The 14,927-nt window shown below is 41.1% G+C and overlaps 1 protein-coding gene across 8 annotated transcripts in view; it reads left to right on the top strand.

The window, feature by feature from the left end:
• The window catches only part of specc1la (sperm antigen with calponin homology and coiled-coil domains 1-like a), a 283,895-nt gene that overhangs the window by 89,143 nt on the left and 179,825 nt on the right, over positions 1-14,927 (top strand). The window contains exon 1 of one of the 8 annotated variants that reach the window (XM_059983333.1): positions 627-731. The exons of the other annotated variants lie outside the window; for them this stretch is intronic. Coding sequence (XP_059839316.1) covers positions 689-731 — 43 coding nt within the window. The 5' untranslated portion in view covers positions 627-688. Of the gene's footprint in view, positions 1-626; positions 732-14,927 lie in introns of those variants that run through there. 8 annotated transcript variants of the gene reach the window in all.

The following is a 14,927-nucleotide window of genomic DNA, read 5'->3' as shown; positions in this document are numbered from 1 at the left end:
GCTGCCCTTGGCCTCGCTAGAGGAGATAACATTCAGGAGATGGTTTTGAGGAGACAGAAACAGCAATTAAAAGCAGCGCAGGTTCATTTGGCCTTGAGTTTGTTCCTTTTGGGCACAACAGTGGCATAGTGGTTAGTGCAACCCTTTACAGTGCTAGCTGTAAGATTCAAGGTTCAAAGAATATATGCAGTATACCACCCTGAGATTGGGTTCAGTTCCTGCTGATTTTCGTAAGGAGTTAGTTTGTATGTTCTCCTCATGATTGTGTGTGTTTCTTCCGGGTGCTGGGGTTTCTCCTGCATTTTATAGATGTGTGAGTTGGTGTTAGTTGTGCACGTGCTATGTCGGCACCAACGGTGTGGCAATACTTGCAGCCTAACGCTGCACATCCTCGATGCAGGCAGTGCATTTCACAGAACGTACAATCTTTATAACCTCAAAATGATCATGTCTAAACCATCCAAATGCAGTATCCTGTTCTTGCTTTCTCACTATAGCCTTGAATTCTTTAATCATGTTTAGGGTGTCTGAATCCTTTAATATATTTAATAATTTATTCTCAGTTGGTTAAGAATTCCATGGGTTCACTGCTCTGGGTGAATAAGTATCTCAGTGTCTCAGTCCTAAGTGGCTTATATCTATATCTTTATCCTTTGACCACTGCTTCTGGAATTGCCCATCGTAAGGGATGTGTTTCCTGCACCTAATCTGTCCAATCCCATCAAAATTTGGTAAGTTTCAATCAGGTCCATTCTCATTCTTAATGCTGGCAAATGTTGGTGCAGTTGTCTAAATTTCTTGTCCTATGACAGTACAGCCATTCCAGAAACCTATCAGGTGGATCTTTGCTGAATTCCCCCCATAGCATGAAAAGGAGAGGAAAACTGCGAACAGCTTCACCAAAACCCAGCACAGTTGTAGTAAGATATCTTTTACTTAGATCGTGTCTTGTTTACGAACTGCTGTACTTGCTCAGTTATTCAGAAACAGAGTCCATTGTAATGAAAACTGGTCATAGTGTTGCGATACTGAGGTAATGTTTAAAGCTGTAACTTTGGGTCATGGTTGTGGGGAAGTGCATAATTATTTTTCAGCCTGATGTTGTGGTACTTCAGACTTCTGTACCTCATGTCTGACGGTAGCTATGAAAAGATTAAATGATTTGGATGATGGCAATCTTTGATGACTGTGGAGTTTTCTCTCTTCCTTTATTTTCCTTTTACTAGTACTGCCACTTCAGCCTCTTTTATTCTATTCTTGAAAAGATGCTGCATTTAAGAGGTTGTTTATACCAGCAGAATAGCTTTAATTATTTTGCCTATTCTTATTGTTTACAATGTTTTTGTTTGTTGAAACCTTAATTCTATTGAGATGGGACTCCATGGACCTGAATGAACATTTATAATAGACAGTACTGGCATACAGTTCAGTGGCTACTTTGACTTTATTTCAATGCTAAATGGGTTGAGGATATAACATTCTACGATATAATAAGGGGCGTGGTTGACGGACACCACTAGTTGCCTATTGAGTTAGGTTCTCATAGTTTAGCTGCTCCTCCACAGAGTGGGTCAGCACAAGCTCTACAGTTCTTTGTTTTGAGTAAGGGAGGGGGAATTCAAGAGTTCAGATGTCTGTATGTGTAAATGTATGTGTTTTTTGTTTTTGTGTATGTGTGCTGTGCATCCAACACAGCAGTAATATTTCTTACTCCTTTTCCTGGTATAATTGACACGTACTATATATGGAACAGACGAGCACTCAGAATATCTTTAATATAAAAGTCACAAGCTGGAGTGTTTGGGGACTAAAGAAATTAACCAAACTGAAACAGGTTTTAAATAGGATCAAACAGTCCAAAATAATTTTTCTTCAAGGAACCCATCTGACAGTTTCAGATATTAAACTGGAATGGAATAGGTGGCCTGGCCAAGTAATACATGCAACATACAACAACTATGCTAGAGGTGTACTTATTCATAGAATGATACCACTTCAAACTATGAAAACAATCCAAGCCTCAGCTGGAAGGTATGTTATTGTGCGAGGTAATATCCTCTCTTTCACATTAAACCTCGTCAGTATATGTGGCCCAAATGAGGACAGTCCTAGATTATATGAAGATTTCTTCCTAACTTTGTCCACTTTACGAGGCTTTTATATCATTGCAGGAGAGTTTAATTGTACCCAGTAAGGGATGGCTCTACAGGTTGTGATACCTATAAGGCACAAACTAGAAAATTACTAACACAATACATTGTGGATATAAATTTGGTTGAAGTATGGAGAGAACAAAATCCTGGCAGAATACTCTTGTCATTCAAGTATATGTAAATCTCATTCTTGTATTGATTACTTTCTTGTCTCAAGAGAGCTCTTATCAAAGATTAAAAGTTGCTGGTATGATAGCATAGTAATAAGCAACCATGCTGGCATTTCATTAAGTATTCATATAGAGAAATTTATTCACAGTTCCCCTAACTGGCGATTTCAGCTCAGATGGCTTCAAAATCCAGACTTTGTTAAATCTGTGGGAACTAAGATAGAGAGTTATTTTGAGTTAAATACAGATCAAACCAGTGCCGGCATGAGATGGGAGGCGTTCAAGGCATATATTAGAGGAGAAATCATCATTTATACAAGCTCCAAGTCCAAACAACAAAAAATAGAGATGGAAACTTTGGAAAAACAAATTAAATCTTTAGAGATAGAACTAAATGAAAGGGATAATCCAACAAAACAAAGAGATCTGCTTCTTTTGAGAGCCAAATATAATAAATTATCTGCTGATAAAGCTGCAAAGAGTTTAATGTGGCTGAAACAATCTTATTATGATCAAGGAGAAAAAGCTGGGAGACTTTTGGCATGGAAAATTAAAAAAAATACAGTCTGATAGAGCAATTAGCAATATAATAACCTCTTCAGGAAGCCTAACAGTAGACCCTTTGGAAATTAATAACAGTTTTAGAGAGTTTTATGAACATTTATAGAGATCAGAATGCCCCCAAACCTCAGAAGAACGGGACAAATTTCTTGATCAGTTTTAATTCCAGACACTGACAGAAGATGCAAAAAAGGAGTTAGATAGAGGTTCAACAATTGAAGAGTTATCACAGGCTATCCAAAATGTTAACAGTGCTAAAATGCCAGGGCCTGACGGCCTACCAATTGAATTCCAAAAAACATTTCAAGAAAAATTACTCTTAAATGTGTATGACGAATCTTATCGGAATGGAACTCTCCCACCCTCTTTAAGGCTGGCAATGATAATGCTGATCTTGAAGCCAAGCAAACCTCCTACAGCAGTGGTCCCCAACCACTGTGCCACATACCGGTACTGGGCTGCAAAGCATGTGCTACCAGGCCGTGAGGGAAGGATAAGATCTGTCGATATGAAACAATATGGGTCAGCTGCACCTTTCCTCATTCCCTGTCATGCCCACTGTTGAACTTGAACCCACGCGAAGTCATTACCCACGCAAGGTAATCAGTCACCTAAACGCAGTGATACCTTCACGCCAGGGATCACTGGTTTGCCTCGGGTAACCGGCCGGTGAGAAGTGCCATTGCTACTGGTCTGGAGCGTGGACAGATGAGTGCCGCCTCTAAATTTGTTTAGCACACAGAATGTTTGTGGGGAACCCGGTGCTAAAATATTTGCAGACCTAATTCGGGCTCAGGGTTTGATAAGTAGCAGAGCAGCTATCTTGCTGCGATCTACTGAAAGTCATCCCTCGAGCCAAACTTTTGTCGGCTGATAGATCCTACCTACCTATGGTGGGGCAGGGAGTGGTGTGCGCCCTGTCACACTCCTCGCTTGGTCGGTCGCTATCTCCGGACCGCGGCCGTCAGGGCCCTGGCATGGAGACCTCTGGCCTTTACCTTGACTTCTCACCCCCCCCCCACCCCCCCATGACCAGCCACACCTGGCCAAGGCGGCTGGCGGGCGAGAGGGAGGCTGGGGTTTGGGCCCGGAGGCTGTCTAATGCGACATTGAAGCCCTCAAAACTGCTTCGGTACCTTGAGTCCAAGCACCCTGCACTTAAAGACAAACCCGTAGACTTTTTTGAACGGAGAAAACATGAGCAAGCAGGACAGAAGCAAGTGCTGAGAGGCACAGAAACTAAATTGCGGAATAGACTGGAGATAAGGAACCCCCTTTGAATATCGCTGCATTCTGGTTGTGATTAACACCACGCCCCTGATAAGACCGATAAGTCTAATTGGATAGGACACAAAAATACTTTGTAAAGCCTTAGCAAGAAGATTGGATCCTTGTATCCCACATCGAGTTCATAATGATCAGAATGGTTTTGTGCAAAAACGCCAAGTTCCATAATATTAGAAGAGTTCTTGACATCATTCATGAAAAATTTGACACTAAAGCTACAGCAGTATTACCACTGGATGCTCAGCAGGGCTTCGATAGAATAGAATGGCCAAATTTATTGAATGTATTGTCTAGATTTGGATTTGGAAAGAACTTCCTTAAATGGATTCAGATTTTATATACAAACCTTATAGCCAGTGTCTTAACAAATAGTGTAGTTTCTAAACCAGTCATCGTGGAGCGATCTACTCACCAGGGATGCCCTTTGTCACTGATGTTGTTTATACTGGCCTTAGAACCCCTGGCTATGGCAATAAGAATGCAGACTGGCTTGTCAGGCATCCAGCTAGGAGAACAGGAACATAGAATTTCCTTATATGCTGACGATGTGATTATTTTTTTAATAAATCTATCCATCAGTATTCCAAACTTAATGCAACAGATTGAGTTGTTTGGGCAGTTCGCTGGTTATAACATAAACAACTCAAAATCATCAATTCTATTTTTGAACAAAGAAGAAAGACTGAAACCAGTCATAAAAGCCCCATTTATAAATGCAAAGGAAGGATTTACCTACCTTGGTGTCAGAATTACCCCTGAAATTAAAACGATCGTCCCAACAAACTATGACCCACTAGTGGACGAAGTGAAGGAGACGTTGGATCGATGGGTAACATGACCGTATAAACATGACCAAAATGAATATATTACCAGAATTTCTATACCTTTTTCAATCACTTCCACTCCCACTACCAACATCAGTTTTTGATCAATTTAATAGTATTTTTAGTAAATTCATTTGGAATAATAAAAACTCCAGACTGAGACGGGGTGCTCTACCTGCCTTATGAAAGGGGGGGGGGGCTACATCTCCCCAACCTGAAACGGTATTACTGCTCTACCTGCCTTATGAAAGGGGGGGGGGGTGTACAGCTCCGCAACCTGAAACGGTATTACTGCTCTACCTGCCTTATGAAAGGGGGGGGGGGGTACAGCTCCCCAACCTGAAACGGTATTACTGTTCTACCTGCCTTATGAAAGGGGGGGGGGGCTACATCTCCCCAACCTGAAACGGTATTACTGCTCTACCTGCCTTATGAAAGGGGGGGGGGGCTACATCTCCCCAACCTGAAACGGTATTACTGTTCTACCTGCCTTATGAAAGGGGGGGGGGTACATCTCCCCAACCTGAAACGGTATTACTGCTCTACCTGCCTTATGAAAGGGGGGGGCTACATCTCCCCAACCTGAAATGGTATTACTGCTCTACCTGCCTTATGAAAGGGGGGGCTACATCTCCCCAACCTGAAACGGTATTACTGCTCTACCTGCCTTATGAAAGGGGGGGCTACATCTCCCCAACCTGAAACGGTATTACTGTTCTACCTGCCGTATGAAAGGGGGGGGGGCTACGGCTCTGCAACCTGAAACGGTATTACTGCTCTACCTGCCTTATGAAAGGGGGGGCTACATCTCCCCAACCTGAAATGGTATTATTGCTCTACCTGCCTTATGGGCAGGCAATGGTGTGCAGAGAATAGAGGACCTTTATATGAATGGTAATCTTATTACATTTGATCAATTGTGTCAGATATACCATATTCCTAAAAAAACACTTCTTTAAATATTTGCAACTGAGACATTTCATATTTTCAAGATATAAGCATTTAATATCTGAACCACCACTATCACGTCTTGAAAATCTTACACTTCTAAATCTAAAGGGGAGGAGTCAATTTCTTTATTCTATACAGCTTTGATGTCATATGATAAGAAGTCCACCATTGACAGGCTGGAGACTGGATGTTCAAGAGGACAAACAAGAAACTGAGTGGGAAATGGCATGCTTAAAAGCCCAAAAACAATCAATCAATATGAGAATTAAGCTATTACAATAGAAATGGTTAATGAGAACTTACATTACCCCGGTCAAACTGAACCATTGGACCCCTGACGTCACTTGTGTTAAATGTTTAGAAGAAAAGGTACTCTGTTTCACTGTGTATGGGACTGTCTTAAATTTAAAAATATACTGGAAAATAGTCGTTCAGACTATATCTGAGATTGTTGGAGTAAAGGTATCTCACCAAGCAAAAATGTGTGTACTAGGTATATATCCAAAGAACTCTACTGTTAGTTCAAAATAGCCAATTTTAATTGACTTTGGAGTCCTGCAGGTCAGGAGGATGATAGCTTTACCTTGGAGAAAAATGGATATGCCTTCGATACATATATGGGTAAAGGAGATGGCATCTTGTATTATATTGGAGAGACTGACTTACATAACCAGGGGAAGGGCAGGAGAATTTGAAAATGTGTGGAAACCTTTATTGGAGTTTCTTGGTGCAGAGTCATTTTGAAATAGCTGTGTGTTGTTGAGGGCTTCTACGGTTTTTTTTTCTGATGTGTTTTTATTTTATTTCTTTATTAAATATGTGAAGTTTGTAAAATGTTATATTTCTTCCTTTGATGATTGTGGAGAAACGTGAGGATGTGTTTCACTATTTAGTTTAATTATTATTATTTATTTGTATATGTGAAATATATGTAAAATTCAATAAAAATATTGTTCTAAAAAACCTTCTAAGTAATGATCCTGGCACATCTCATTTTAATTTTATCTTTGAGCTGGGCCAAGTCACTAGAAATACATCCAAGAATTTAAAGCTGCTGACCCTCCAATGTTGATTGGGGCATGTTCGTCCTCTCCCCACCTGAAGTCAGCTATCAGCTATTTTATTTTACTGAGGCTGAGTGGGAGGTTATTGTTTCAGCTCCTCTTAGCCAGGTAATCTGTCTCACCTGAGCAAACTCAAATTGTCAGTGGATGTGTATCTGGCTTTGGAGTTGTGCTTAGCCACACTGCCGTGAGCTCTTGAGGTGCATCTGTGTTGGTGGTCAACAAGATGAAATGTTACCAATTCGTACTGAGGTCTGTGAATGGGGAGGTTGAAGATCCAGTTGCAGAGGGAGGTACAGAAGCCCAGATCTTGACGCTTGATGAGGTTGGATGGAATGATAGTGTTTAACACTGGCCTTTTTTTGATGAACATAGGAGGGTCTGTTGTGCAGATGGTTTAGAGCAGAATGAAGAGCCAGAGAGATCAGCTACTGTTGAGACGGTATACAAATTGGAGTGGATCCAGGTCACCTCTGAGGCAGTAATTGATTCATACATTTGCCACCCTCTTGAAGCTCTTCATGATGGCTCTGAGGGTGACATGCCTGAAATTACACGGCCTTCCAGAGACGCGAGAGTTCAGTGTGTCAGTTTATCCTATCTTTTTCTTTTTACAATATTTTTATTCAGAAGAAAAAAACAAGATTTACAGAGTGCAACACATAGATACATCTCAACATAACTTGTGTACATTCATATATTGCAATAAAATTGATCAAAATGTTATAGCATAACACATAAATGTATACCACTCTGTAATCAAATTTGTGTCAAATTGGACCCTAAAAAGTTGTAAGAAGGTATGGAATACTTCCCGCCAAAACTTTTCAATTTTAGGGCAAAACCAAATCATATGAATTAAAGAGGCATCAACAGAGAAACATTCAGATAAAAACTGGACAGCTTCTGTTTAGAAATGTAAGCTCTATGAACCACTTTAAATTGTAGAAGAGAATGACGAGCACAGAAAGATGATTTATTAACCCGTTTAAGAATTTTATTCCATCTATCAACAGAAATCTGACAATTTAGGTCATCCTCCCAAGCTTTTTTTATTTTATCTAACAAGTCTTGTCTAGAATCAATCAACAAGTTATAGATATCGGTAATAGAACCATTAACAAAAGGTTTTAAATTTAAAAGATCGTCCAGTAAATTTTTATCAGGACCTATAGGAAAAGTAGTTAATTGGAAACGTAAGATATCTCTAATTTGAAGGTATCTGTAAAAATGTGTTTTTGGGAGTGCAAATTTAGTTGACAATTGGTCAAATGAAGCAAGAGATCCTGAGATAAACAGGTCCCAAAAACACTTAATACCTAGTTCATCCCAATCCTTAAAGACTTTGTCAGTCATGGAAGGGATAAAAAAAATAATTAAGGAGAATGGGAGATGATAATGAAAAATTCACTAAACCAAAAAATTTCCTAAATTGAGATCAAATCCTTAAAGTTTGCTTAACAATTATATTATGTTATTTTATTTGCTGAAAAAGAAGAGTATGATCCAAGAAGAAAGACAATAGAGGAATTTTTTACAGAATTAACTTCTAAGGAGACCTATGATGGGCAATCTTTATGATAAATATAATAGGACCAGAAAGTAATATTCCTTATATTGGCAGCCCAATAGTAAAACCTAAAATTGGGTAGGGCTAGTCCACCCATCTCTTTATTTCTTTGTAGGCAAACTTTACTTAAACGAGCTTGTTTATTATTCCAAATATAAGATGTTAAAATTGAATCTAAAGAATCAAAGTAGGTCATAGGAATAAAAATAGGTAAAGCCTGAAAAAGATATAAAAATTTAGGAAGAATCTTCATTTTAATCTAATTAATTCAGCCAATTAGGGATAAAGAAAGAGGAGACATTTAGAAAGCATCTTTTTCACATAATTCAATAAGGGGTTTAAGTTTTCTTTAAATAAATTCTTGAAGTTTTTAGTAATTATTACACCTAGATATGTAAATTGACTTGTAACAACTTGGAATGGAAATTTGGCATTTGATGACATTAGGTCATTTAAAGGAAATAGCTCACTTTTATGTAAGTTCAGCTTATATCCTGAAAAAGAACTAAACTGGGAAATTAAAGAAAGAACCGAAGGTAAAGAAGTTTCAGTGTTAGAGATAAAAAGTAAAATATCATCAGCGTTTAACAAAATTTTATGAGTCATACCTTCCCTTAGTATACCAGAAATGTCTTTAGCTTCTTGAAATGCCATTGCTAAGGATTCTATAGCTAAAGCAAAAAGTAAAGGACTAAGAGGGCAACTTTGTCTAGTTCCCCACTGTAATTTAAGGGGCTTAGAAATTTGAGAGTTAGTAATAACCTGAGCAGTAGGAGACAAGTAAATTAATTTAACTCAACGAATAAAATTAGGCCCAAAACTAAACTTTTCTAAGGTCTTAAAAAGATAATTCCATTCAATCCTATCGAAGGCTTTTTCTGCATCTAAGGATAATATACAATCAAAATGTGTATTGACATTACTGATGGGTTTTTGACAATAAATTTGACTTTGTCGGTGTCGATTTTTTCCCCCATCTGGCCACACTGCAACTACGTATATATTCTTCCATGCCTATTTAAATGTCTTTTTAAATACATAGAAACATAGAAAACCTACAGCACAATGCAGGCCCTTTGGCCCACAAAGTTGTGCCGAACATGTCCCGACCTTAGAAATTACTAGGCTAAGTCATAGCCCTCTATTTTTCTAAGCTCCATGTACTTATCCAAAAGTCTCTTAAAATAAACCTATCATATCCGTCTCCACCACCATTACCGGCAGCCCATTCCACGCACTCACCATTCTCTAATTAAAAAACTTACCCTTGATATCTCCTCTGTACCTACTCCCCAGCACCTTAAACTTGTGTCCTCTTGTGGCAACCCTTTCAGCCCTGGGAGAAAGCCTCTGACTATCCACATAATCTATGCCTCTCATCATCTTATACACCTCTATCAGGTCACCTCTCATCCTTCTTCGCTCCAAGGTGAAAAGGCTGAGTTCACTCAACCTATTCTCATAAGGCATGCTCCCCAATCCAGGCAACATCCTTGTAAATGGCCTCTGCACCCTTTCTATGGCTTCCACATCCTTCCTGTAGTGAGGTGACCAGAACTGAGCACAGTACTCCAAGTAGGGTGTGACCAGGGTCCTATATAGCTCCAACATTACCTCTCGGCTGCTAAATTCAATTCCACAATTGATGAAGGCAAATACACCGTACACCTTCTTAACCACAGAGTCAACCTGCGCAGCTGCTTTGAGTGTCCTATGGACTCAAACCCCAAGATCCCTCTGATCCTCCACACTGCCAAGAGACTTACCAATAATACTATATTCTGCTATCATATTTGACCTACCAAAATGAACCACTTCACACTTATCTGGGTTGAACTCCATCTGCCACTTCTCAGCCCAGTTTCGCATCCTATCAATGTCCCCCTGTAACCTCGGACAGCCCTCCACACTATCCACAACACCTCCAACCCTTGTGTCATCAGCAAACTTACTAACCCATCCCTCCACCTCCTCATCCAGGTCATTTGTCAAAATCACAAAGAGTAAGGGTCCCAGAACGGATCCCTGAGGCACCCCACTGGTCACTGACCTCCATGCAGAATATGACCTATCTACAACCACTCTTTGCCTTCTGTGGGCAAGCCAGTTCTGGATCCACAAAGCAATGACCCCTTGGGTCCCATGCCTCCTTACTTTCTCAATAAGCCTTGCATGGGGTACCTTATCAAATGCCCTGCTGAAATCCATATACACTACATCTACTGCTCTTCCTTCATCATTGTGTTTAGTCACATCCTCAAAAAATTCAATCTTCTGTCTCTTTCAATGATCAACTTCACCGCTCTTTACTTCATCCTTCCCTCTCCAGGTTTCACTTATCATCTGGTGATTTGCTCTCCCCTCCCCCCACTTTTAAAAATCTACTCTTCAGCTTTTTTTCTCCAGTCCCGCTGAAGAGTTTCCACCTGAAACGTCGACTGTACTCTTTTCCATAGATGCTGCCTGGCCTGCAGAGTTCCTCCATCATTTTGTGTATGTTGCTCGGATTTCCAGCATCTGCAGATTTTCTCTCGTTTGTGATAAAAAGCCTTCTTAAATTTATGCCTTCTTATTTTTGATACCCAAATCATGGTAAAATTCTGAACTAATCTACCTAATCTATGCTTCAGAATTTTATATTTTTCATTCTGTTGCTGCCTCTGTCTCCTCCTTTCCAGGATAAACAAACCCAGCCTATCTTTCTCTCCACATAACTAAAGTTCTCCATCCAGGCAGCATGCTGATGAATCTTTTCTGTAGAACCACCGAATCTTTACCGTAATTTGGTGACCAGAACTACATTCCAAAACTCCTACAATCTAACTGGTGTTTTTTAAATTTGTAGCATAACATTCTCAACTACTGCGTTCCGTAGCCCATGAAGGCAAGCATGCAGCATCCCATATTTACCACCCTAAACTGTTGCTATTTCAAGGAATTATGAATGTGAATTTCCAAGTTCATCATCTTTCCTTAGCTTCCTATAATTTACTGGATATGTCTTATTCCTCTGCCTTCCATGCACCAACTCACGTTTGAAGGGATGAAATGTCATCACCAATACTATGCCAGTCTGCATGCAATCTATAGCCTGTCATCTTTTACAGCTTTTTTCCCTATTTACAGCACCACTTAAGGAGTATGAAGAGGGCCAGTGACAGGAGAGTGAGAGCCCGAATTAGGGAGTTGGAGCGGGAGCTGGATGAACTACGGATCATTCGGGAGGCAGAGGCAGAGATAGATAGGAGTTATCAGGAGGTAGTCACACCAAAAATCCAAGAAGTAGACAGATGGGTGACGGTCCAGAGAGGCAGGGGGAGCAGGCAGAGAGAGCAGAGCACGCCTGCGGCCATTCCCATTAACAATAAGTATACCGTACTGGATACTGTTGATGGGGATGACCTACCAGGAATGAGTTGTAGTGGTCCTGCCTCTGGCACAGAGGTTGAACCCTCAACTAGAAAGGGGAGGAGGGAAGAGAAGAGAGCGATAGTTTTAGGGGATTCTATAGTCAGGGGGGCAGATAGGAGATTTTGTGGGGCAGATCGGGAGTCTCGGATGGTATGTTGCCTCCCTGGTGCCAGGGTCCGGGACATCTCAGATCGGGTGCAGGCTACTCTTGAGAACGAGGGCATGAACCCAGATGTAGTGGTCCATGTAGGGACCAACGATGTAGGTAAGGTAAGTGAGGGGGTCCTGCTTAGAGAGTTCAGGGAGTTAGGATTGAAGCTGAAAGGCAGGACCTCAAGGGTGACAATCTCGGGATTGCTACCTGTGCCATGTGCGAGTGAGGCGAAGAATAGAATGATTATGCACATTAATACGAGGCTGAGAGCATGGTGCAGGAAGGAAGGGTTCAGGTTTTTGGATAATTGGTCTTTTTTCCAGGGACATTGGGATCTGTTTCGAAGGGATGGTCTACATCTGAACTGGAGGGGTACTAACATTCTTGCAGGAATGTTTGCCAGTGCTGCTCGGGGGTAAACTAGATGTGCAGGGGGCAGGGATCCAGATTACGAGAGAAGATGATATGATGAAGGAGAAGGGACAGGTGGGGAATACACGTTTCCCAAATATTAATTGTGTAAAGGAGAAAGGTGAGATAGAACATGTGTTGGAAAAGTTACATGTACAGAGGGTTGGTCAGAAGGAGCATGGGGTTAAATGTGTAGAAGGTTTGGGTGATCTTGAGAAGGTCATCAAAATTCAAGGTGCAATTATCCCAATGGAAGTTCAAGGAGCTGGGTTGGGTACAATAGACAGTGTTTTAAGCAAAGAGAGGAGGAATGGGCTAAGAATTCTATACTTGAATGCGCATAGTGTCAGAAATAAGACAGATGAGCTTGAAACTCAGATGAAAATGGGGAACTACGATATTGTTGGGATAACGGAGACATGGCTGCAGGCCTGGGAATTGAGTGTACCAGGGTATACGTGCTATCGTAGAGACAGAAATATGGGAAGAGGGGGTGGGGTGGCCCTGTTGGTGAGGAATGAGATTCAGTCCTTAACAAGAGGTGTCTTGGGAACAGGGGAAGTAGAGTCTGTGTGGATTGAGCTGAGGAACAGTAAGGGTAAAAAGACCCTAATGGGTGTTGTGTACAGGCCCCCAAACAGTAGCGTGGATATTGGGTACAAGTTGATTAGGGAGTTAACATTGGCATGTGCTAAAGGTAATGCAGTTGTTATGGGAGATTTCAACATGCAGGTGAACTGGGAGAATCAGGTAGGTGCTGGACCCCAGGATAGGGAGTTTGTGGAGTGTCTAAGGGATGTATTTTTGGAACAGCTTGTGCTTGAGCCAACCAGGAACGAGGCTATTTTGGACTTGGTGATGTGTAATGAACAGGAATTGATAAGTGATCTTGAAGTAAAGGAGCCATTAGGAAGTAGTGATCATAACATGATAAGTTTTTATCTACAATTTGAGAGGGATAAGGGCAGATCAGAGGTGCCAGTGTTGCAATTAAATAAAGGAGACTACGGAGCCATGAGGGAAGAGCTGGCCAAAGTTAAATGGGCGGATGCCCTGGCAGGAAAGACAGTGGATCAGCAGTGGCAGATATTCTTGGGGATAATACAAAAGATGCAAAAGCAGTTCATTCCAATGAGAAGGAAGGATTCAAAGAGGGGAAAGGGGCCACAGTGGTTGACAAAGGAAGTCAGAGATTGTATAGCATTAAAGAAAAATAAGTATGACAGGGCTAAGATGAGTGGGAATACAGATGATTGGGAAAGTTTTAAGGAACAGCAGATCTTAACTAAAAAAGCAATACGGAGAGAAAAAATCAGGTATGAGCTCAGTCTAGCCAGGAATATAAAAGGCGATAGCAAAAGCTTTTAGCTATGTGAAGTCAAAGAAGATAATTAAGAACAATGTTGGCCCCTTGAAGACTGAATTGGGAGAAATTGTTATGGGAAACGGGGAAATGGCAACAGAATTTAATGCGTACTTTAGATCTGTCTTCACCAGGGAGGACACAAGCAATCTCCCAGATGTATGGATGGGCCAGGGTCATAAGATATCAGAGGAATTGAGACAGATTGACATTAGGAAAGAAACTGTGATGAGTAGACTGGTAGGACTGAAGGCTAATAAATCCCCGGGTCCAGATGGTCTGCATCCGAGGGTTCTAAAAGAGGTGGCTCAGGAAATTGCGGATGCATTGGTAATCATTTTCCAATGTTCCTTAGATTCAGGATCAGTTCCTGAGGATTGGAGAGTGGCATGTTATCCCACTTTTCAAGAAGGGAGGGAAGGAGAAAACGGAGAACACTGTTAGCCTAACGTCAGTTGTGGGGAAGATGCTTGAGTCCATTATTAAGGACGAAATAGTGGCACATCTTGATGGCAATAATAGGATTAGGCCGAGCCAGCATGGATTTACCAAGGGCAAATCATGCTTGACTAATCTGTTGGAGTTTTTTGAGGGTGTAACAAGGATGTTAGACGAGGGTAAGCCAGTGGATGTAGTGTACCTGGATTTTCAGAAGGCATTTGATAAGGTGCCACATAGGAGATTGGTGAGTAAAATCAGAGCTCATGGCATTTGGGGGCAGGTTTTCAACATGGATAGAAAACTGGTTGGCAGATAGAAAGCAAAGGGTAGCAGTGAATGGGTGTTTCTCGGACTGGCTGGAGGTGACTAGTGGGATACCACAGGGCTCTGTATTGGGACCACAGCTCTTTACGATTTATGTCAACGATTTAGATGAGGGCATTGAAAACTATATCAGCAAGTTTGCTGACGATACTAAACTGGGTGGCAGTGTGACATGCGAAGAGGACGTCAGGAGAATACAGGGAGGCTTGGATAGGCTGGGTGAGTGGGCATTCAATGTGAATA

Source organism: Hypanus sabinus, chromosome 10 (assembly GCF_030144855.1).
Source record: "Hypanus sabinus isolate sHypSab1 chromosome 10, sHypSab1.hap1, whole genome shotgun sequence".
NCBI lineage: Eukaryota > Metazoa > Chordata > Chondrichthyes > Myliobatiformes > Dasyatidae > Hypanus > Hypanus sabinus.
Note: the sequence above shows the minus strand (reverse complement) of the source record. Positions and strands in the feature narration are given on the sequence as shown.